The following is a 26,716-nucleotide window of genomic DNA, read 5'->3' on the forward strand; positions in this document are numbered from 1 at the left end:
TGGTCCGAAAAAATGAGAATATCTAAGTCGTGTATGAAGTTACTAGTGAAACATCCATCCATTGTGCAATATATTGAATCTGTCGATTTCGGCTTAAATTAGTAACTAACTTTTGAAAGTGATATCCTTACAACTCTATATTATTGTCTCCCTTTGAACGTTGAGAACTACGTTATAGCATGCTTATTAAAGATAGATTTGTACTACAATTTTCGGTTTCGAAAGTGTATTAATGTTCCTCCAGAATACATTAGAACCTTTAATGAAATTATTTGCTCCCAAAATCTTAACATGACATAGATAATAGTGTGTGAGAAAGACACATAAAGACGTTTGTCATTCTAAAAATCAAGGAGTTGAATGATGTAAAAAAATATGGTCACCTCTGACTTCTCTCTGGTAGTAAAACCAATGCTGCAGAGGTGCGTTTGAAAATGGTTTCTTTAAAAGTATGTTTCAGAGTTTAATGTGAAGTCCATTTTACTGAACTACAACACATTTTTGTTTAAGAGGCAAGCTGCAGCTCGCTCTAGGTGTGGGATTTTCTCACTGTGTAGACGAACTATTGGTGGTTGTGGGCTGTTGTCGTTGATGTAAGATAGTCGTTGTAATTCTGCGGTTTACATGTTGTAACGACTATTATATTATTTATTGTGCGTTTTTCTATAATGGGTGTTCTTGCGTGTATTTGTGCTGTATTTCTGTCATACAGGGTTGTCATTTGAGCGATATTTTTTTAACATTGCCATATAAGCTAGACATATGGCTAGCCATAAAACCAGGTTCTACCCACCCTTTTTACATAAAATGTCCTGTACTAAATCAGGAATATGGCAGTTGTTATGAAATAGTTCGTTTCTAAGTATGTTGACGTTTTTATTTGTTGCACTTCCGATTTCTGGTCATTCCTTTGTTTTTCTCTTAATATTGATGTGTTTCCCTCATTTACAGTTTGTAACCTGGATTTTTTTTCTTTAAATCGATTGATGACTTTTTAAAAGGTCCTTCAATGACATTTCTTGATCCTAAAATCCTAGCATGATTATCTTTTTTGTCTCAAACATCTGTTTTTTGTGATGTTTTTGTCTGTATTAAGAAGCATTTTTAACACATATACAACTTAATATATATCCCAAATTGATACGATATTCCCGCTCTTGTATTTTCTATCACGATTTCCGTGATAGAGGGTTGCTGCTCACAAGAAAGCTATTGAACCAAAAGTTCCAAATGGGGAGGTTGAAATCATCCCTTCGTAAATTTTACTGATGCCATCACGAGTTGGTTGACCGCTATGGAATAACCTTTTCACAGATATCGGATATGTTTCCTACGTCGTAACTAAAAACCCGTTCCCTTTACATGAATGTGACCTACCTAAGTAGAATATTTACCGGGTTTGTAGTAACATGAGCATTACAATGGGTGCCACATATGGAGCAGGACCTGCTTACCCTTCCAGAGCACTTGTGATCACCCCCAGTTTTTGTTGGGTTCGTGTTGCTCAGTCTTAAGTTTTCTAGGTTGTTTCTTTTGTACTATTTGTCTGTTTTTTTTTTCATTTTTAGCCATGGCGTTGTCAGTTTATTTTCGATTTATGAGTTTGATTGTCCCTCTGGTACCTCTGCCGCGCCTCTTTTAATAGTTTAGTATTTATCTTTTAAACTCATGTAACAAATGTGTTTCTTATCTAAATTAAGAGGGGCAAAAGATACCAAACGCACATTCAAACTCGAAAGTCGAAAATAAACGCTCTGGCTGAAAAAGAAAAAGGACTACACAAACTCAAATATTAAATTAAAGACTTGTTAAAACAAACACCACCAAAATCTAGGGTAGTCTCCGGTTCTCCGTGATCAGTCTTATTCGGTAGATAAAATTTTGAGAAAAAGAGGACGGACTTGTTGTTATGATTATTGTTACATATTCGTCGTCATCGTGAAACAGATATCCAATCATCAATTCGTAGTGGCGTCCGTAATATTTACGAAGGGTAACTTCAACTTCGCCATTTTGAAACCTTGGTTCCTTGTGAGTCGCATCCATCTATAAAGGAAATCATTATCGGATCATTATATACAAGCCCTTACATACCGTTTCTACTAAGAGATATATACTTCGTGTCCAAGTGCGGCTGTAATGTAAAGAAGCAATTCAAAATATTCTAAAAACGAACATCTCTTTTTGTGATGCTTTTGTCTGTATAAAAAAGTATATTGAACATATAATTGTAACAACGTAATAGTTTAGTGGGCCTTATGATTTGAAAAATAAGAAATCTTCACAATAACCGTCCTTTAAGTGTACATACAACATTAGTGTGACAGAAATCACAGGTTTGAATTGTGTCTAACATAGTTGCATTCAGGCTTCAAACTTTTCAGATTGAGTGCAAAACTAAAAAAGAAAACAGTCTATGCAACCTCATTTTGAGATATTTTTTTTATTAATTATCAAATATGTGCAAAAGCTTTAGCTTAAAAAGATGTTTTGCTACAAAATTTATTTTAAAAACCGGCCAATGTTTTAACCATTTCTCTTTTGGAAAAGTCTTTTCTCATATCTATTTTGTTAATTCGAATGTCCATAATTGTCTATTTTGACAAAATATTTCAACTGGTTTACAACAGACGAACAGTTAAGTTAAAAAAACCTCACGAAAGGTAACAAGTGTATAAAAGTGTACGCCAGACGCGCGATCCGTCTGCAAAAGAATCATCAGTGACGTTTGAACAAAATAGATAAAGGGCTAATACAATACGAATGTTAAAAAGCATCCCAAAAGTACGAATCATATGTTGATCTCTCAAAAAAAAAGAATGAAGAAGTCTCTTATGTTAATTTTGATAATATGCGTTTTCAAAGATAAACAAAATATTGTGTATGTCTGATTCAATGCGTTATATATAGTACTGTTCCACTAAGCGCTTAATTACACGCAGAGTTGTAAATGATATTTGTCCACTATAATATCAAATGAAGAACGTTGTTACGGTAGAAATAAATTGAGAAATACGAATGAGTGAAATCTTAAATTAGTTTATTGCCTCCAATTGAATTCAAAGTGTTTTTATAATAAGTTCGTTTTGCAGTTCACGTGATTGTTGTGGGTAACTGTTGTTTTCATCTTTGAAGTTTGTTAAGCGTGGTTAATAGGAAGATCAAGGTCATTTACAATTTTTGATTATATATGTGCATATGCTTCATTGTTTCCGCAAATTCTATTGTGTTGCTAGCGGATACTTCTTGTACTTTTTAACACTATGATATCTGTGCAAATATTTTTGTTGATCTTCGTAGCTGTTGTGAATGCAAATGTTCGTGGAGAGCAAAAAACAACAAGTTGCTGTGAATCAAAAGGTAGAGTATATTGATGGGGTAAATGCACGGTCAGTTAACGAGACAATGTACTAATCACCAATCGTTATTTTTTCGCGGTGTCATGTTTTTTTTTTTTTTATTTCTTGGAACTTTTTTCAACTTAATCACACTCTCGATTATTTCAAAGCATGTAAAATATATATACCTATTTAAATTGAAACAATCTTCTAAAACAATTTCTAGTAATTTAGAATCGAAGAATTTATTTAATATATCATGAAGCTTACCCCGGAACACAATGTCTCTCATACTTTTGCAGCCATCAGAGAAAAAGAATCATGTTGACTGCCAAAAATGTAGTTTATTTTAAAGTATAATCTGATTTTGCTAGTTACTTACATGGCGTCCAGTTAAGAATACACGCGAACTATTGATACTTTATAAATATTTCAGACACTGTGCATGGTTTACTTTGGAATTTGTGTATTTCTTAATTACGTGTGGGGATAATTTGGAAGTTTATATTAATTCGGCTGGAATAAATTTGGCAGCTTTTATCCCTCTACCTGCAAAAAAGTCAATTACTCAGTAAAATATTGATAGTAAGATAATTTGCAAAATTTTGAATTAGACATTATCATTTTGAGTAAAATACGTATTTTGCTAGTTACTTATCTCATTTTTCATTCTGTGGAGAGGGCTTACAAATAAACTGAATTGGATTGGGCCTGTTGCCCAATCCAATTCAGTTTATTTGAATAAAATATTGTTTTAACTAAACTAATCATTTTGATCATAAATGCTTGCGGCAAAATTTCATAACTTTCTATGAAGTTTTCACAAAGCCCCAGTCCATACTGTTCGTTACCCGCTAAAATACTATGTCCTATCATTAGTAAAGTTTTGAAAAATTCATTAAATATCTTAAAGGTTTTGTTTCTGATATTGTATTTCAATCAATGAAATGTTTTTGTTCAAGTTTCATCAAATTTTGATTGGCATTACCACTAGACTATCAAATGGCTACATTTAGATGTGGTTTTAAATCAACTTAAATTAATTTACTGTGAAATTTAATTTAAAAAAAATACATTGGGATATTTTTCATATCTACTCGCTTCAAGAGGTATAGGGCTTTTCGCTAATTCTAAATTGAAATTATTCTTTCGATTTTAACGTTAATGTATGTCTACAAGCGTTCTCTTTTATATTTATTTGTTTTATCTTTAAATAACAGGAGACTACTATTTTTATGAAGAAATGTGTATACTCGAGAACCAAAAATTTGAAACACGATTTCCATTTGAAATGACGTTATTATATTTTCTTCAATTGCCATACGAGCAGCTGCAGCAAAAGTTAATGGCAGGTTGTTCCCTTAAAATGATCAATTCCATTCTGTTTGTATTCATAAATGAGTACCTCTTAACAAAGATTTAGCAGATTCTCAGCAAAATATCTGAAATAATTATTGTTTTGTAAAAAACTCAATTTCTTTAATTCAAAATCAGCTCGATTTTCTAGTCATGTTATTAAAATAGAAACTCTCAAAGGCAAAGTTGATCTAATGTTGATTATGTTGATATTTCTAAGAATAACGGTAGATAGTTTTTTTCTTTTTTTAAATGACGCTTATGGTAAACACGATAAGGCTAAAAAAGAATTGTCATGGCGAACTCCTCTAATAAACTCAAAATAATAAGTACATTCAATTATGAAATTTTGATATCCACGTTGTTTACAAATCAATTTTCACTGGTATTTATTATCAAATACTAATATTACTAAAAATGTACGGAACTCGCCAACTCGGTAATTCCAGCTCCATATACGCACCGGACATTACCACCAGTGTTATAGGTTTCGGGCTGTTCAGTCTGAAGTTTTATATACATTGTTTGCCTTTCAACGTTTTTCTATTTTTTTGCCATTACATCTTTTTGATTAATGGATTTTTTTTTGTGATATGCATGTACATAAGCAGATGTGTCAGCTAGGTCGCCAAACACATAATATACGTGTCAGCTAGGTCGTCAAACACATAATATACGTGTCACTGGTCAAGCGTATTTGAAAAAAAAAGAGAAGTATGAATAAAGGTTACAGTAGTATACCGCTGTTCGAAAGTCATAAATCGACTGAGAGAAAACAAATCCAGGTATCAAACTAAAATCGAGGGGAACACATCAACTATAAGAGGAAAACAACGAAACAACAGAAACACTGAAATGTCACATTCATTTTGGTTGCACAAGTAAACCATTGGTATATATATTTACCTGATCCATATTCCACAATTAAGTATTTTTAACTAGATATGATTTGTCAAAAAAAAAATTGGATTAATCACCTTTTTTTCTAGAGAAATCGATGCGTATACTTTTATATGAAGGTAATGAGTCAGCAAAATAATTCTCATTCGCAAGCGTTTATGATTTTACTTCAACTTAAATCGCCATAAAGCTTTCTTGGAACAATAGAATTCAATTCACGTGTATCGCTAGCTCATACATATATCACAGTGGCATCAAAAAAGTGTTTTCAAAGGCTACGGTAATAGTTTTGGCAACATTTCCTGTCGAAATGTAAACAAAGGAATAATATTTAAACAGCATTCATCTAGAGTTTAACAAACGGTTTAAACAATTAGATTAAAATTGATTGTCACATCTCACGAACTACATCACCTATGATGTAGACAAGATGTATTTACCTGGAAGAAGAAGAAGAAGAAGAAGAAGAAGAAGAAGAAGAGCCTACAAAGAATAAAATAGAAAAAAACATTGATGGGACAGCTTTATTTTACATTTGTGTTATGTTGTTTGTATGTTTGTTTGTTTGTGTTGTTTTCTAATTGTTATTCAGTGTCTATAGAAAAATTTATGACGAAGATATAAAGTTTTACAAACATGTGTGGTAACGTGTTTTTTTTTAAATGTTGTGTAGACGAATCGCGCTTCTTGCGTTCAAAAATATAAGTATTGTACCTTTTATGAATCTTTTTTTTGGGGGGGTTTCGTTGACTTTATCTAAATTTTCCTTTTGTAGACATCAATCCAGATGAATTTGTGACTTTTACAGCAATATCATTGGATGGAACTGATTTGACAAATAACCCAATAAAGTATGACATTATTGTGACAAATGTTGGTAAAGCATACAGTTCTACTTCCGGTTTATTCTATGCTCCAATCACCGGTATTTCTAGCATCTCGTTCAGCATAATGGGACAACCTAACAACAGTATTCACACAAACCTTTATCACAATGGCAAGCAGATAATCAGGATTTATACTGCAACTAGTTGTGTTTATTTCCTAATTAAAGTAACACAGCTATATTTTGTACAATGTCAATTCCATCATGGAACACTTTTCCAACAGTCAGGGGTTCATTAAAGGATGGAAATAAGTTTGAAATCTGTATTACAATTTAGATAGCTAAGAATTTATTTATTTTAGTTGCAGTATAAAAACAATATTAGGTCAATGTCAGAAAAATATCAACTTTTTTTACTCGGCGCAAAACTAGGAAAGGGCTCGGTAGAACCTCGCCCTTCTCCAGTTTCTCAGCCTCATACAAAAAAGTTAATATTTTTCTGACATTGACCTAATATTGTATATTTACACAAAAGGTGATAATAGACACGAAGTTGCATCTCAGACAGTTTACCTCAAGCTCGTAAAAAGAGACGAAGTATTGGTGCAGGGAACTGCCGGAAGCAATTTATGGGCAACAGAGCGGTACAACCAGTTTTCTGGAGCATTGGTTAGGAGTGGAGACTTCACGAATTAAAACGTATGTATATGCGATATGTCTGACAACAATAATCATGACATTCTGTCCTAGAGGACAATGTGTCATAGGACAATGTGTCATAGGACAATGTGTCATAGGACAATGTGTCATAGGACAATGTGTCATAGGACAATATTTTGCTTTACATATAATCCTGATGATAATTTCAGCTGATTTAGTTTGGGTATGGGAATGATAATCCTTTCCACATGATTTAGTACGAGCGCTAGTAATTTCAGAACCTAAGCAACAACTAGATTGCAATCTTATGCTATGCAGATCTTTCCATCAAATAGTATGTAATCAACTAAACCGCAATACAAAAATTGAATCATTTTATGTTAGGTTAGAAAATTGGTTAAGCTTCCTGTTTTAATTGCAATGGGATATCAGAAATATCAATTCTTACGAATTGCAGATAAAGTAATCCAAATTGGTAAGGGTAAAAGCTAATGATTTTGATCATAATTCACTTTGAAAACGTCTCCTTACTTTTGCGTTGCATTTGTTTTCATTAACGCTCCTAATTTTACTGCATCAATTTTTTTTTATTTTTTTTGTTCGTTTCAAATTGACTTGTAAGTCAGTAAAAATCTCTATTTGAAGCTGCCTAATGTTCTTCAGAGCAGCTGTTACTCATATAAAGAAGTCCTTACCTTTATAATAATGCCTTACCGATTATCAAGAATTACTACTCCTACCTGGCTGTGATAATCCATTTTGTGCTAATAGAGCTTTCTTACAAATTGACGAAAGGTACGATCGAACGGAAAGGGAGCACGTATTTCATTTCCACAATAATAGTTAAAAGAGTCTTTGTTTTATCCAGTAAAACAGCATTCTTTTCTAAATCAAGTTTATTCTTCAAAAATAATAATATCGCAAATAATACACGATTTTAATATAATCAAACAGAGAAAAATAGTGTCAAATACACTTACGTCCGATACGTTACTTAGGTAAACCACTAGTACACACATTTCCGCGGGAATTTTTAAGCACGAGTTTCACGATTAACTTTTCAATGGCATTATTGAAGTACGTTAGTCTTAATTAAACGACAAGATTAATATTTATTAAATGAATGGCTATTATTTATTTTGAATTTATTGAACCATAAAACTAATTTTTGACTCTTCACATTGAATAATCCGCGAAGCGGATTATGTAAAATGTGAAGAGTCAAAAATTAGTTTTATGGTTCAATAAAATCAAAATAAATTATTGCCATTCATTATAAATAAATTTCTATAAAAAATAAGGCTCAAAGAACTTTTTATATAATTTACCTTGACACACTTGTTGACGTATGAATACACAACATCAGAATGGGCGTGTCGCCATCAAAATTGACAACATTGAAAATAAAACTAATAATTTTAACCATTCAGAAGACAGTAATTACACTAAATTTATTTATTTTTATTTTTATATAGTACACTTTCAGCAAATTGTCAAAGTGGAATATCGAGATTTGATAATAAAAAATGATGCTACAATGTTTTTAAAAAGTAATGTTGAATAAATCTAGAAAAACATATACATTGTGGATTTTATAATGACAAGTTAACAGTACACATGTTTTGAAGATAGACGCGAAGTTGACACTTATCGTCCAGTGGCTAATATTTCATGAATGTTCAAGACTATAGGCAAAACCCAATTATTCGCTAAAATATTCGTTCCATTGCTGCGGTGTATCATATATACACATTTAGGGAGGGGGGCAATGAATATTACCAGAGGAGAGGCGATGATACAAAAGTTATTAAACGAGCACCAGCATAGGATATGGCAAAGTATGAAGATCATCTTTTTTTATTCATTTTCATTTTATTATTTTGAGCGTTGCAAATTTTGAATCAAGGAAGTATTTGTGTTTTAATTTTTCTTATTTTTCTGTAAGGGAAGAAGACAATGTATTTGCTTTGACATTTTCTGGGTTTAAACAGTACAACATTGTAATATTGAAGAGAAGGGGAGGGGTCGGTTTTCAGTCTTTAAGGGGCATTTTATTCGTCTGACTACTAGACAAAATGCTAGGTGTATTTAGGATATTTTGTAGTGTTATCTCCTCCGACCTGGTGGTATCATATTTTAACCTATCGTACGTCCCGAAATTCTAGAAATTTCTCAAGAAAAGTCCAATTTAATAAGTGTCGTTGCATGTAGGATAATTGTCCGAAATTCCACGACTATTATTTAAATATGTCAAAATAAAGGATCCCTAAAAAGAGTCTTACGTATGATTCGTCAAGCATACGTACCTTTCGTCAATTTGTAAGAAAGCTCTAATAAGGCGTAAATCATTCTTTAATCAATCAATACATTTATGATTCACAAATATAAAACATCAAATCCTATAATTTCATAGGTCGAAATCACCTAGTTATATTCTAACAATAGGGCTTAGTACAATTTTCCTACTGAATCATGAAGAAAGTGATATACTAAGCATATTCCTACAAACTTAGAACATTGTAGAGAGCTCATGGTTCAAATGTGTTCTTGATTGGTTTAGATAAATAACTTCCCGTTTAGACATTTCATTTATCATTGCATTTGTCAACTATTATTAGTATCGTTAGGAATTTCCTATAATTTTAGAAATTCTAAAAAAAAAAGATAGGTACCTTATTTTGTGGATCTTTTCTGATTGCTGAATCTAATGTATTCAAATGTTTTCGAAAAAGTCGAATACATTCCATGTATCACACATTCTTGTTACCGTTGTTCCTTATACAGATATTAAAATTTTCTTCATTTTTGTGCCTCGTCGTCATTTTGAATATGTACAATACCTCAAGGTAAATAAATAAGACTCATTGGTAACCTTGTGCTGTTTTCTACTCTTTGGTCGGATTGTTGTCTTTTTGACACATTTCCAGTTTCCATTCTCTACTTTCCCTTTTTCTTCAATTTTCAGTTTTTGGTAGGTTATTAAAGCTATCTCATACAAAGTGGTTGCGTGGAGGAAATCATATATGTAGGGATTGGAGAAGAAGACGTTTCTCTGTCTAAAGAACCAAACAGTGGACTGAAATAGGAAAATATGATCATCCCTTGACTTTGCCATTTAGGCAGAACACGAGCAAAGAAATGCGTTTATAAATGGTATTTTTTACAATTACATAACAAAATGTGGTTATATAATTAAAAATAGACGACGAAAAAAACCTGAAGACAGTTTAACACAACTCTATTTTTTCCGCCTTTGTCTAAATCAATCAATATATTGAACACAAATACAACGTAATCAGAACATATTTTTGCTCCTTGAATTAAAAATTCCCACATCAATATAAATCTACAAAAAAAAAAACTTCAATTGAATGTTCATAAATCATTATTCCGATAGATATCATAATTCAAAGTTTAAATTTTGTCTTATAAAAAAGAAGATGAAGTATGATTGCCAATGAGACAACTCTACACAAGAGATCAATAAGACACAGAAATTAACAACTATAGGTCACCATACGGCCTTTAATAATGAGCTACCCATACCGCATAGTCAGCTATAAGAGGCCCCGAAATGACAAATGTTAAACAATTCAAACGAGAAAGACAACGGCCTAATTAATGTACAAAATAATAAACGAACAAAAATATAACACAGCAACAAACGACAACCACTGAATTGCAGGCTTCTGACTTGGGACAGTCACATACATACATAATGTGGCGGGGTTAAACATGTTAGCGGGATCCCAACCTTCCCCCTAACCTCGGACAGTGGTATAACAGTACAACATAAGAACGAACTATAAAAATCAGTTGAAAAAGGCTTAACTCACCAGACGGACAAAAATACAAGTGGATATTTGCCGATAGGTCACACCTTTTGTATTAAGTGCTAAAACAGCCGTAGAAGCCTCATTTTGAGATACTTTCATTAAGTACTCAAACATGAGATGAACTTTACCCAAAAAAAGTATTTTGTGTGAACTTGAAAATTTGTTTAAACACATGCTATTTTGTAAAATCCTTTTTTCGTCTTCATTTTGTCTTAAATCTATAAGTATAATTGCCATTTTAGCCAAATAATCCAATCTAATAACGGAATAGTTCCATCACAAGTTACCTTTATGCATATGTCTAGATTATATTAACGTGTTCTTTTATCAATGAAATTAACATAATTTTGAGTTCTTAGATTTAAAATTGTTGGCAGTTTAAGGGGCCAAAAAATGCTGTTATAATAGTCCTTTCTTTCTTTGATAAAAAGCACTACAAATGATTTTAAGAAAAAAACAAATTAAAACAGACAAACAATTAGATAGATTCAATAAAGCTCATTTAAGATACCAAGCGTATGTACGCTTCTCGTAAGCCCTAAACACGCTTAAAGTGCGTTGCGAACACGATTCAGATATTGATTGATAAGTTGAATGCGTCCAAAACTACTAGCATATTGGCCGCGACTTTTGCCAGGCTCAGTGTACATGGGTGTTATTCGCTGAAGATGCAACGTTAGATATTGCTACTACCACGAAAAAGAGCGTTAAGTAAATATTTGACAGGATTTATTTTTAGAAATACTGAAATAAATATTTCAAATTATACATGAAAATAAAGATTAATTCTTATATTTTCATATTATGATAGAGAAAGAATAAAAATATAATATTCATAGCCTTTGAAAGACACAGATTACCCGAAAAAACGTCTACTTAGCGTTGTCCCATGTAACAAACTCGAAACATAAAACTCGAACAATTCGCGGAATGTTCACGCAACTCTTAAAAATTTTGCATGAACATTCTATGACGTGATATTTTTCAGTATTGGTTAACATGGCTGTCTCCATTTAAAATTTGCATACATATTTTCAAAAAATATGATGTAGGGAAATGTCCTATCGGAAATTTGATTTGGAAACTTGAAACATTTCAGTTCAAAAATAAAATTTTGACAGATAATTTATTGAAATGTAAGTACCATCGTTTTACACTAAGTGTAAGCTCCCAAAATTCGAACTGAAAAATAAATTGAGCTTCATATTCAATACAAAACAATAAATTTGCAATGTCTTGCAGAAATGTCCAAGTTAAACTTTCATGCCTTCACAAAATGTTTACGGCCAAAAAAACAGAGATTTGATTTTGTAAAAATTATTTTTCGGTTTTGATAACTATACCAATAAAAAGTACTTTTAACGTTGAAGTTGGTACACCAAATAGCATTAAGATTACAGGGTTATCTATAAAAAAAATACGGATTAATGAAAATGTCTTGCAAGTTTGTCCGTTATCATAATTTGACGTCGCCACAAGCGTCATGACGGCATTAACTGCATTCGCGTGTTTCTTCCTCCACCAAATATAAATGTCCTGCTTTCAACAAAACGAAATGATGCACACATTACAAAAATACACATCTATAAGACAATCAAAAGTAAGAAAACTTCAGTATCATAACTATAAGCTATTGTATGTCACTGCCTGAATAAAATCCTACTCGGGTTGAATATATAATTGTATAATGCAGCAATATTCCTCCAAAAACACGTAATTACTAGCAGTAAAATTGAATATTCTATTTTAATTATAAAACTAATAAATTTATATTGACTTGGATTCTCACTGCATTTATACTTGTGTGTTATATTTTTGTATTTACCCAAAAAGAAAAGCAGGGAGAATTAGATAGTGCACCTTTCCAATTTAGCGTCATTTTTCTGTTACACTAACTGGTAGCAATATCTGACGTTGCGTCTGATGTGCGACGCCGGTGCAACGTTAGAATAGTGTATTTAAGACATTATAAGTAGCATTGTGCTCAGATCAAGACGGCATTTGAAGAATAAAATACATTTATGTTTGGTCTTGCTAACGTGGCCAATTTGAAAAAAAATCAAAATCAAAGAGCATTGCAGTCCAAAAATCCGAAAAGTTTGTTGACTACAGCTAAAGTAATCTGTTCCTGTGATAGAAAATGATTAAGATTTCAAAAAAAAGTGGTCTTCTGTGCTTCGACCCAATGGTTGTTTAAACAAACTGGTAAAAGATACCTGGCTATTGTTATGTTCGCGCGTTAGGTAAACAAAAGACCCGCCAGTGACGCTCAAAACACATACATTAAAAGGTCAAATAATATTAACTGTATGCCTACACTCAATATCAAATAACTGGTTATGTAAAGGAATATTAACCAATAGCGTTTTCATCAAGAAATGATTTAAATGATCCGTCTATGACATCGAGTAGCATTTAGTATGAAACTATATTCCAATAGATTTTTTGGAACAAATAATGACTTATTTCTTAAGGAAGACACGTCATTATCCAAACACTTAAAACACTTTATATCATCAGGTAATAAGTCATTATGCTACAGTATTTCTATATGAATTCATCATTAAAGTCTCTTAACAGATATCGTGAATGGAAATAAGCTGAGTCTGCATATTTACAGATGCATGGATGCAAATAATGGTTAAATATATAAAGTACAAAAGTACCAATATAAGAGAACTGGCAATTACCGAAGGCCAGTTGGAAGTCAATTTACACCTTCTGCATAAATCAAGTTTCCCACACTAAAATATCATACAGAGAATTAGTGTTAAGACCTCATTAACACGCATAACATTGTGTAATGCCTAAATAAGTATCGACAGGATACCGGATACGCGAATGTCAATGCTCATTACTTAATAAGAACACATATGTAGTTGTGTTCTATATATAGATAACAACTCAATGTTACTTAAGTACCGATAAAAACAATAAAAAAAGATCTTCCTCGTACACATGTAAACATGATATCAGTATATGCCTTTTATAAGTGAGACATAAAACCAGGTTCAACCCACCATGTATTCTTCAAATGTCCGTTAACAAGTCAGTTGTTATAAATTAGTCCGTTTATTGTCCATGGACAAAAAACAAAATCGGGATAACAAACTAAAACCGAGGGAAACGCATTAAATATAAGAGGAGAACAACGACGCAACACACACAGAAACGGACCAAGCATCAGACAAAATACCACGAGAATAACAAATATAACATCAAAACCAAATACATGAATTTGGGATAGACAAGTACCGTGCCACGTCTTATCTTAATATCTCAAAAATAAGAAAAAACAAACGACACAACATTAAAATGCAACACACACAGAAACGAACAATAATATAACAATGGCCATCTTCCTGACTTGGTACAGGACATTTTTGAAGGGGAATAAAAATGGTGGGTTGAACCTGGTTTTGTGGCATGCCAAACCTCGCACTTTAATGGCAAACTTAAATATAACATTGAAATGACAACATAATATTACAGGACTACAATACAATAAATAGGAGAACATATTAGACAAAGAAAAACATGATTTTTGATAACAAAAAGCATCAGGTTTAAAATTCAATACGCCAAAAACCCGCCTAGTCCACACAAGACTCACCAGTGACGCCCAGATATAAAAGATCGAAAGTGAAAAAAGTAAAAAGTTGTACAGCACTGAAGATCAAAAGTTGAAAAGGTTGTGCCAAATACGGCATTGTTTTTATGCCCGGGATCAGAAAATTCTTATTATATAGAACAATACATGCTATAGCAAACAGTAAATGTTATCAAAAGAATATGAAACAGATATACATAATGAAACTGAAGTGTTAACTAATTATAGAAAACTAAACCCAAATAAATAAGGCTAAGTCCAACACAGAATAGACACACCCGAATCAGTACAGGCGTCAACGCAATTAAAAAAAATGACGTCACATACGATGGCGAAAAGGCACAAACGTTATGTCACATATGAATTTATGAAATTTAGAAACAGCATGACGTCACATATGAAAAACTTTAATTAAAAGTAAGATAGAATTAGGATTGATTTAAGATTATATTAGAATAAATACTGATATTACATTTAAACAGAATGCATATTGCAATACTTATTAATAGCAATTAACTGTAATATATATATGTCCAGTTTGTTATGAATCCAACTTCAAACGTAAATAATCGTACAAAATTAAATATAATTAATAAAGGCGGTGATTAATTTTTCTATCCGTAACACCTAAATATAATAAAAAGACGTCAACACATTTGACAAAATCCGATGAGATTTGAAATTTATAAAAGTGTTCTATAAAATGAAAAATGTATATGAAATTAAGATTTACTATTTCGATCGTGTCTAGTCATTTATATTTCTGCTCTTGATGATCATTTTAGCTGTTTACAGTATTTTTCTATCTTATATAGTATTCGAGATAACTCAGGTAGCTATAAAAATGCGTAAATTGGGTACAGCCGCCAGTAAAGACATACAAAATGAAAACAACATTGTATATATTCATGTGTCTAGGGTATAATTCATTGGTGATGAACACGTTGAATGATGATTTCAGACCAATAAAATGTTTAGCTTAAGATGAGCTTTTTTTTATCGGTACCAGTAATAGTTTTCTAGAGAAAAAATAGGATTTGACATTTGTCCTATTTGAAGCCAATCGACAATTTTGCCTGTTGGACATACAAACACCGAATCATTTCTTTTAAACTAAATATCTTTGCCATATGGTTTCAAAGGAAAAAGATTTAAACAACATTAAACGTACACAAAAAGTGATGGCAATACACATAGCTGGCACTGACCCTCGTTCATAGGAGACCTTAGTATAAAACACAAAAAAACGCCAAACAAGTTGCAAAGGAACACTTGCACATTTAATTTACAGTATGGTCTTAGATTTTGTCAAAACATCACATATTTATGTCATATGAAAACTTCTCAAATATGTTATATCAAAGCAATTTTCAAAAATAGATAAAAAAAAAAAATATTGTAAATATCAATATAACCCACAATAAAATCAAATAAAGATATTTGGTTCTGACCGAAAGAATACAATCAATGTATTATGATTAGTTTACTTGGCTAATGAAGTACCAATGAAATGTTCTTAGAAGTACATATTTCTTACCACCAATAAAACATTTCATTATATCGAGCGTAAACGACTTTTTTTAATTAATCATCAATGATCCACTTTTTACATTTTGTGGATATAACATCAAAAATACTTTTTTTTGTTGGTAAATCATCGTACAAACACAAGCTGAACGAAACAGTATCAAAGAAAACAATTGTGATCGATTCCGTCACTTAATGTTTTAAAGGTTCTTAAACATTATCCGTTTGAATTAACTCCAGATTGGTATTTGCTGTATTTAACTTGCTTCTTGTATGTATGGTTATCTCTGGATATACTCGTTGCGCATGAATTTGTGCACAAGGCTTTCCCGTCAATAAACCTAGTAGATCTTTCCGAAACTTAGCATCGGATACAAAATAAATAACCGGATTTGACATTGTACTCAATACGACAAAGACATTCTTGGTAACGTGTGTACCAGATGCAGTATGACGTGTATCATCTAATCCCAATATTTCCTGTAAAATAAAATGACAGTGTTATGTTGAAGAAATTTTAGCTAAGTTGAAAATATAAGTATATTCATGAGAATTTACTTTAACATATTATGTCGGGTTTTTTTTTGTTCACATATTGTTTACAATATATCGGAAATTAATGCGACTATAATACAATGGAGACTTTAAACTCGCTATAAAACAGGTTCAATACACCATTTTCTATACAATAAAATGCCAGGACTTTCTTTATTGAATTTTTCTAGGCGTTCGGTATTATTGTTGGAGTATCACCTTTCAAATCATGATACATGTAATGTCAATGAATGTTTTCTGAAATGTTTTTTTTTGGAAACGACTGTATCAAAATACCATCTTTAAAAAACAATTAATCTGATTATCATTTATTGGTACAACTTTCTTTTTAACATAATTCATTATCTTCAGACTATAAACAATCGATAGTTTGTACTTATCTTGTTCTCATTTTTATAAATGCAGATTTCCAATAAAAAGTTTAAAGACCACATTTCCATTTCCTTTTCTTTTTTTTGATTTTTTTCAAAACAAGTTTATCACGAATATAGCCCATTCACTTACCGGTTCTTTTAAGAATCATTTCTTCCGGCTTTTAAAACTTTAGTACGTAGAAAGTAATTACTAAAAGGATCAAATGGAGTTATCTTTATTCAATTTAAGAAAATCAAAATGTTTATTGTTCGTGATACTGTTATAATACAGTGAAAAGGTTTAAAACCAAATATTTTCATTAGAAGGTTGATGGTAAAGGTGTTTGATTATTTTTTTGTAATATAAGAAAATATTGTTTCAATCTTAATATAAATTTTTCATTTTTTACTACAATATTAGGTCAATGCTAGGACTTTTTTTTTGTATGAAGCTCAGAAACTGGGAAATGGCGAGGTTCTATCGAGCCCTTCCCCAATTTTGCGCCGAGTACAAAAAAAAGCTTATCTTTCTATGCCATTGACCTTATATTGTTTTTATACTGAAACGTAAATTGATACATTGATAGCTTTTTAAATTCTTAAACAAATGTCAAACATATTTTCACCCCTTAATGGACCCCTGATTGTGAAGAACGTTTTCCATGATGAAATTGACATTATACAAAGTATAGCTATATTACTATGTTTAGGAAATAAACACAACTAGTTGCAATACAAATATATTTTCATTCTGTACCTGGTCTCGCTCCCTTTGAATAGATATCATCCCAATTTTTTGTTTGTTACAAAAATACCGAATTAGACTTATTACCATGCTTGTACTAACACGAGCAACTCCACGGATGCCATTGGTGCAAACAAATCTGCCTACCGTTCCGAATTACTTGAGATATCCCAAGCTTTTAGTAGGATTTGTGTTTCTCAGTGGTAAGTTTTAAACGTTTTGTTTTGTGTACGATTGTTCGTCTATTTGTCTTTTTTTTCTTTATCCATGGCGTTGGCAGTCATTTTCTCCTCATGAGTAAGAAAGTCTCGTTGGTATTTTGTGCCGCTTTTTAATATTTTTTTGTCCCACCTTTATCGTTTTACGAATTTAATATCGTCATGTTTTACTTATAAATGAGTGCTTCTTTCTATGATGTGATGTTACTCTTTGTTTCAGGTGGGGTGAAGGTGTGCGCCTTTTTAAATGTTTAAATCTACTGCATGTGTTTGCACCTGTCCTATATTAGGAACCTGATGTTCAGTGGTTGCCGTTTGCTGATGTGGTTCATAAGTGTTTCTCGTTTTTTTTTTATATAGATTAGACCGTTGATTTTCCTGTATGATTCACATTAGTCATTTTGTGGTCTTTAATAGCTTGCTGTTCGGTGTGAGCCAACGCACTGTGTTTACCTATAATGGTTTACTTTTAAAAATGTTAATTGGATGAAGAGTTGTCTCATTGGCACTCATATCACATCTTCTAATATCTATTTACATAGTATGTAGTCACTAAATTCAAATGTTGTACAATTGCTTCAAGACGCGGGACGGGGGGGGGGGCACTATAAATCTGAACTCAAAATTATGTTCCGTACTAAGGTGAGCGATTTATTTTCTGTTTAGAACATCTGTTAGTGTGGGGTTTATGGAACATACATTATAGCTTTGGACATTTCATTGGTTGACGTACACGAGTAAACAAGGCAAGGACAAATAATCTGTATTTATAAACGTTGCAGCAGTTCATTGGTCATCATTGATATAATCCTATAAAATGTATAAAAATCATCGGGTTTATTGAACAACTTGCCATCGAAGCAACTCGACAATTTTTTTTATATGTATGATACAAACAAACATGTCGTTAACAGATATAGGAAGATATGGTGTGAGTGCCAATGAGATAACTCTCCATCCAAGTAAACGTGTGAAAGCTCTCTCACAGGCAAACAACCAATAACTTTAGTATGTTTAAAACTTACCTGTAAAACAGCATTTTGTTTGACATTTAGTTATGCACTTAATGAGGACAAAATACAGGTATTCTTCATAATTGTTATACCAATTTTAAGGGATATTAAGATGGATTCGGTAAATTCAAAATGGAAAGTGCCTAATCTAATGGCAAAATCAACAGCTCAAATATAATAAACAAATGAATAACAAATGTCAAATTCCGCACTTGGTACAGGCATTTTCAAAGTGATTGAGATTTTCAACCAACTATAAAACCAGATTTTATCTACCGTTTTATACATAAGGAAATGTCTGTACTAAGTCAGGAATATGACAATTGATTTGCTCTTGTTTGGTGTGATTTAGCTTTTGGATTTGCCATTTGTTAAAGGACTTTCGTTAGAGTTTGGATTTTTGTTATTTTAATTTATTTTAGATGGAACCAACTGTTTAAGTTTGTTTCATTTTTGTTGTTGGGGGAGAGGGTAGCTCACTTTTCTCTATTAAATTACGTATACTGCTGTTTTTCGTAATTTTTTGTTTTTTGCTAATTTTTACATATCTCCAAGTGTCTATCGTCTTTTCTTCAAAGTTCAATGATTTGTGTCAATACAGTGTTTTCTTTTATTATTTTTATTATTTTTTATGATTTTGTTTTACTCAATTTGTTCAAGATAGAAAACAAATCTGCTAGTTTCAAAATTTGTTCATCAGCAATAAAGTTAATGCAAATTGATGTGTAACTGTGCAGAAACATATACATAATATAATGTCTCATTGGAGTTGTACAAGTTGTTCCAGTTTACCTTTTGACTGTTCTGGAATTGCATGAAAACATTGCATAGGGAATTAAAAATTGAAACTTTGAGTAGATTGAAAATAAATGGACGGTATTTTGGTTCAAATGACTAGATGTTGTATAATTTTTGTTATTAAATATGTCTATTTAATAAGTTTCATACCTCTATGCCAAACAGAACAAAATATGGCGACCAGAACAAAGCAAACACCACTGTAATTGTGATGAGAAGTCTCACAATTTTCATTCTTTTCTGTAGAACTTGACTTTCCCTCCCAGCTACAGTTTTACCAGCCTTCCAAACAAAGATCATTATTTTGACATAGCTTATCGTAATAAGAATCAAAGGAACGACATAAGAAAGTACGATAACAATGGCAGCATACACCGTCTCAAAATGTTCAATGATGTCATGTGAGCCGCAGGATGTTATGTTGTACTTCTCTTCATACTTCCGGTAAACACTATACTCGTACAGTTGGGGTGAACTTACAGTTACGCTCCAAATCCATAACACTGTGATGATGTATAGTGCCTGTTTTGGTAACAGTTTGCGGTTTCTAATTATCTCTCTGAATCTGTCTACAGCAATGGCCACCATGGTTGATATCGATGACGATATTGTAAGAAGCGGGATAAACATAATCATTTTACATACCGGATCACCTGTACAAAAAAAAAACGCTAAATCAATGGCAAGTATTGTTGTAAGCATGTTATTTGTTACAAATACTGTGAGAACATTATAATGTTAATCCTTCAGTTAGAAAAATATTCAAATACAAACAAGAATATGTGTTGATAAAACGACATGTCTCACTCGCTCGCTATGTCTGTGTAAATCGTGAATTAAGGGTAAAAATTGTTATTTGGCATATGATTTTAAATTTCACCTCACAATTCAAAATATTTCAGTTGAGAAAACAAACATTTTAACTTTAGAATATAATTCAAATTTCATAACATAACAAACGTGTGTAATCAGTTTTCAGTAAATGTGACCCCATCTTTCCTGGTTAACTACAAACTACAATAACCTTCATTTTAAATCTAAATCGAGACTCCCTAAGTACAAGCGAGCTAATGGACTTTTGAACAAAAGGATCTCAAATATCAGAAAACATATTTTTGCTTGACTACTTGTTCAAACAACAGAGCAAAATAAACGTTTGTCAGAAGCTGAAATTGATACAAAGCTGCTATATATCTTGAAACGATTTATTGTTATAACATTAGATTATTATATTTAATCATTTACTTACTAGTATATGATTCATTTAACGAGTCTACTGTAGTTTTGAACCCTGTATGCTAACATTGCCCGTGTGAAATTTTAAAATTGTTTGTATAAACGTTGAACGACAAAAATATGTGACGTATAAAAAATATTCTGACGTCAGACACGCGAAGTAATGCATGTGTTTGGAGATAGAAGTTTTTTTTTTGTTCTGTTAAATTGTTCCCTTTTAAAATTGTATCACGATAATGACTGCTGTACCCATATTTTGACTATTTCTTTTATTATGTCTGTTTAGTTCACGCATCATTGTAAATATAACGGATTTTGACGAGACTGTCAACAAAGTGAGAGGTTTAGCGTTATAAAACCAAGTTTATCCACCGTTTTCTACATTTGAAAATGCCTGTACCAAGTCAGGAATATGACAGTTCTTGTCCATTCGTTTTTTATGTGTTTTATCATTTGATTTTGCCATGTAGTTAGGGACTTTCCGATTTGATTTTCCTCTGAGTTCGGTATTTTTGTGATTTCTTTTTTTTTTCATTAGGTAGATTGACAACGAAAGATAGAAAAGTAATATTGCACATGTATTTTTATAAGTATCTAAAAAACGTAATATTTTATGGAATAATTTTAACAACAAATAAAGAGAATATCGGTTTTACTTTAGGCAATAACAATAAAATAATTATAGCATTTTAGAATTTTTTAATTAAACCTTTCCAAACATTGTGTATTTGATTTGTTCCATCATTACTATAAAACTTTCCAGTGGAAACATAAAAAAAATGTGGTATGATTGTCTAAGAGATAACACTCTACAAGAGACAAATAATGCAGAAATTAACAGCTCAGAACAAGTTTCTTTACATTCTTTCATCACGGGTTTTCCGTACATTTGTAATGTGCGATGGTCGAAGTTTTAAGGTTTATGACCCCTTCTGTAGCCATTTTTGTACGAGTTTTCAAACTTCGATTGTATCAAAACTACAGATACAATGAATGATATAGATAGGCCATTTAGTATATATAACAAGGGGAAATTTGATGGAAAGCATAATTATTTTCTGTTTCATTGCATTTACTAGAAAAAGAGTACTTTGTGGCAAATAAACCAAGATTTTTATAGAAAATCCACAGCCTTTAATAAAGAGATTTTCGTTATGGAATTTGAAACATAGATTACACAATCATCTTCAATATGATTTGCTTGTGTTCATTTTCTACAAAATGTTGTAACCAACCTGTAAATTCCAAAAGACGTACCTTGTGCTGAGTCACTAAAGTCGAGCGCACCCTAAAAGTTGTACTTGATTTGGTCTATATTTTTATTTGTTTTAACCAGTAGCTACCATCAATAAACTTGTTTTTAGGAAATCAATGATAGCACTGCATGCAATAATCCTATATCTATCAGTCATAAAATTGCAAAATATGAGAGTACAAAGATAAAGGCTGTGGATTTTCTATAACATTTCCACGTGTTTAGCATTGAATCAACACAAGGGTACATAATCCTTAACCAGATGTCTTGGATTGAGGTCATGCATATTAAATAAAATCGACAAATTTAAGAGTTGAAGACAATTAATTGATAGTAGTACACTCCATCAGATTTTGATAAGATAGGCAATTTCTTTTCCACGAAAGTCCATATACACTTGTTTCATATTGAAACTTAACCATTTATTAAAATGGTATGAAAATATTCAACATTTTTTTTTAAATTTGAAGTATCTTATGATTCTAAACTTTAACCATCCAAAGTCTTGAAAATACATGTAGTAAAACAAAAACAAACAGGGATTATTGTCTGCAATCAAAGAATTATTTCATCTTACAGAAGACAAAAAGACAATCACCTGAGGCATCTGACAAGATTATAAATGTGTGGCGAGGTTTAATTAGTGTTGTGAGTGGTAAATCATTCCCCCTTTTATTTGTCGAGAAGTTGGCTACAGAAATCTACAAACAAAAAATGTGATATACCAAGGTGGCATTCAAATATCAAAGGTATAAAAAACGAAAAGGTCATGAAAAAATACGAAAAATGACGATAAGACAATCATGTTCACAAAAAATTACAAAGAAAAAAAACAAAAAAAACCTTCAGATTGTGCAAAATGACCGCTACCCAAATTCAGCAGTGAATTGCTGCATTCCTACTGTACATCTAAAATGTTGATCATGGAAGTACAAACAAGGTGGTAAGTCTCATACGATAATGTCACAGTTGCGGAAAACAGGACGGAATTATGGACATGACAATTAGATCATACATGCTGTCTTAGACCATCATTTCACTAAACTATAATACCGGTATAGTACAACGTCTTCTTAGTTATACAGTTGCTAAGGAACACAATTGTATTTTCGAACTGTCTCATGAATTTATTTTTTCAATGATTGTATATATTTATGAACTTTTATATATATATGAATATTAATAATATATTGAATTCTAGTTTATTTTCCCCGATAAAAGTTCAATACCAATCAGTGAAACAGCTTTATGTATATAATAATAGTTTTAGGACCCAAGAACTCATTATTTCAAGGTTTCAATCAGTGGTTAATCTCTTTTTCAATTACTCTGGTTGCAAATAGTGAGAAATATTATTTTTCTATTTCCTCTATAATAAAATGTTGTTGTTTTTATCTGAAAAATCTTGCACTATCTCAGATTAACATTGCATTAACGATTCAATTGGTATTATTATTTTTAATCTGGTTTATCAAACCAAATAATAAATACTGGTAAGCATATGATATCGATCAAAGGGTAAAAGTAATAACATTTTAGATATTTGATATAAAAAAGGCAGCAGTTTATTAAAAGGTCGTCTTTCGTTAAAATCTTGTTTGAACTGCAGTTTTAATCCAAAAGAATTGGTTTTTTTTTCCATTTCAATCTAAAAACAAAAATTCGCATATTTTAAGATTTCATATAACGACACTATATCTATTAAAATAAATTTTATTTGAGGTGGTTTTAGTAGGTTTTCTCTAATGTGTTGTTTACACAAATATTGCTTTTCTTTTATGAATGAAAAACCATTTCGCTGCTAGATGTTCTCTTCAATGATATAAAGGTGATTGAGATATCTATTTGTAAGTTTATCTTACAAAAAGCAAGAATGTGTCCATAGTTTGAGGATACCACACTCTCAATATCATTTTCTATCTTCATTGGACTGTAAAATTGAAATAAAAATTGTAATTTGGCATAACAGTTAGAAAGATCATATCATAGGGAACATGTGAGTTAGGTTTTAAAAGTTGATTGTACTTCAACTTCATCAAATAAAATTGGGAGAGGAAATGGGGAATGTGTCAAATTGACAACAACCTGACCAGAGAGTAGACAACAGCTGAAGGCCACCAATGGGTCTTCAATGTAGCGAGAAATTCCCAAGACCAAATACTGTAACCTATTTATTTTTTTCACTTTGTACTTGTTTGGATTTATAAATATCATGATATGAGCGTCACTGATGAGTCTAATGTAGACGAAACGCGCGTCTGGCGTACTAAATTATAATCCTGGTACCTTTGATGACTATTTAAACCTTAACAGGCACAGACGGACGAACGGACGAACGAACAGACGCACAGACCGAAAAACTATGCAAAATAGTCATACATAACAGATTGATCCGGTCAAACACATATCTTTCGACATGAACAAATTATCGAGGAAAAAATATTGTACAAAATTTCAAAATTGACTTCTGCTTGAAACCTGTAGTCTTGAAAAACAAAAAGAGGAAGGTATTAGTAAAGGCGACCAAGATATTCTCATAAAAAGGGACAGAAAGACAAATTTGCAAAGGAATTAACGTTTTTATAAGATCAGTAGGGCGAGTCTTGAGGTTGCACTTTGTAAAAACAGCTGTTTTTTTCAGACCACGCCTCATTTGGGGAAAATATTCATAGAAAACTAATTTGGTGTACATACTGGTTCCTAGTTATGCTCTCTGTGTTCCATTTCATAGAGACATATCTTGAGAATGTTACCAGTAAATATGCATGTGCATAATGATTACATTGAAATATGTAGTAACCCTTCATTTGAGGTAGGGGTAGTTAAGAAAATTTGTGTTAGTTTAAACTCTGAAATGTTCAGGGCATATAAACGTTGATAATATGCCGCACAGCCTTATATTTTGACCTTTGAAAAAAATGTAGTGCATTTGAACTTTCAATTCTATGATTTTTTTTAAACTTCTTACGAAAAGGGATACAGTTTTAGCCGTAAAAGTAGTTTATGGGAAATTGCATTGGTAATATTAACAGAAATGTAACCTTGAGTCTTTACCATTCTCTATGAGAATGAGAAATGAACCTATTTATCAGATCAGTGGAACGAGTCTTGAGTGTTTATCCTTTTCTTTGCGAATGAGGAAAATTTGTGGGAAGTGTATGTCTTTATTTTACGTTTAATATCTAATCACGAAAAAGGTATACTCAAAAATATTGTTCTGAAACAACTTTATTTAAATGTCTATCGTTAAGTGTGTTGCTTCTTCTCTTCACGACATATATGTGGTTATATAAGCGAAAAGCCTTAAACATTTCTTTTTATTGTGCAAATTGTATTATTTGGATTGACTCAGTAAGGAACTAATAATTACCAGCATATACTGAAGATATCACAGATCATTCACTAGACAGAAAATTAAAAAAAAACCAACACAAATCTATTTTTGTTTGCAGTTGATATTTCTGGTCAAATAAAAGACGACGAAAATCTACGTTTTTTTCACTGGACATCTTTACTTCAGAAAAATACTGAAAGATCTATGACTGAGTCGTCAAGATGTCCCCAAATAAATGTCTTAAGTTGTTACCACCATTGTTTCAGTAAACGACGACCTTCAAAAATACTTATGATAGATTATATTCAACCACCGTTGTTAACTAGTCATAGATCCGTGAACATTCTTTTGCGAAATCTTCAATAACAGTCTTACCAATTCTGCAGTAATATCAAAACTGTTAATTTGTCTATGACTTTTTGCATTTTCCGCGCTTCATACAAAGTGTATTTCGGTCAACGCTTTCACACCCCTATAAATTCACCAAAAAAACCTCATTCATTTCTTTAATGTAATTAGTATCAAATATTTCATTCCTATTTATCACGTTTGATTTAATACGTTTTTACACGAATGTGTACAAATTAAACTATTTATGTTAATCGGTTCAATTATATATAAACTAACTTAAACCGTAATGAAGTGTTAGCTTATCCCAGGCATAGATTACCTAAACTGTATTTGGCAAAACTTTTTGGAATTTTGGGTCCTCAATGCTCTTCAGCTTTGTTCTTCTATGGCTTTATAACTATTTTGATCAGAGCTTCACTGATGAGTCTTATGTAGACGAATAAAGCGTCTTGCATGATAATAATTAAGAAGATGAAAAGAGGGACGAAAGTCATCAAAGGGACAGTCAAACTCATAAATCTAAAACAAACTGACAACGCCATGGCTAAAAATGAACAAAAGACAAACAGACAAACAGACAAACAGTGGTATACATGACACAACATAGAAAACTAAAGAATAAACAACACGAACGTTGTATAAACGACGTTCAACTATCTGAATATATAAAGTATCATTGAGTCTCAGATCATTTAACAACAAAAAAACAACTAATTCAGAATGTAATATTTGCAATTAAGGATAGCATTCAATATTTTAAAAGAAGTAGAATAAATAATGCTTGCAAATTACAAAGTTTACTATA

The 26,716-nt window shown here is 31.6% G+C and overlaps 1 protein-coding gene across 1 annotated transcript; it reads left to right on the plus strand.

Moving 5' to 3' along the window:
• Positions 1-434: 434 nt before the first annotated feature.
• LOC134722694 (uncharacterized) lies at positions 435-7,116 on the plus strand. The gene is made up of 4 exons (XM_063586315.1): positions 435-449; positions 3,237-3,360; positions 6,370-6,608; positions 6,943-7,116. Exons 1-4 carry the CDS (start codon positions 435-437, stop codon positions 7,114-7,116), a joined length of 552 nt encoding a protein of 183 aa, XP_063442385.1.
• The last annotated feature ends 19,600 nt before the right edge of the window (positions 7,117-26,716 follow it).

The sequence above is a fragment of the Mytilus trossulus genome, chromosome 6, assembly GCF_036588685.1.
Source record: "Mytilus trossulus isolate FHL-02 chromosome 6, PNRI_Mtr1.1.1.hap1, whole genome shotgun sequence".
In the NCBI taxonomy this organism is placed as follows: domain Eukaryota; kingdom Metazoa; phylum Mollusca; class Bivalvia; order Mytilida; family Mytilidae; genus Mytilus; species Mytilus trossulus.

Bases quoted from the DNA above. Each gene is read 5' to 3' on its own strand.
- LOC134722694 (XM_063586315.1), top strand. The intron at 3,361-6,369 runs GTAGAGTATATT...TTCCTTTTGTAG, and splicing joins AAGTTGCTGTGAATCAAAAG to ACATCAATCCAGATGAATTT. The intron at 6,609-6,942 runs ATTTATACTGCA...CTAATATTGTAT, and splicing joins ATGGCAAGCAGATAATCAGG to ATTTACACAAAAGGTGATAA.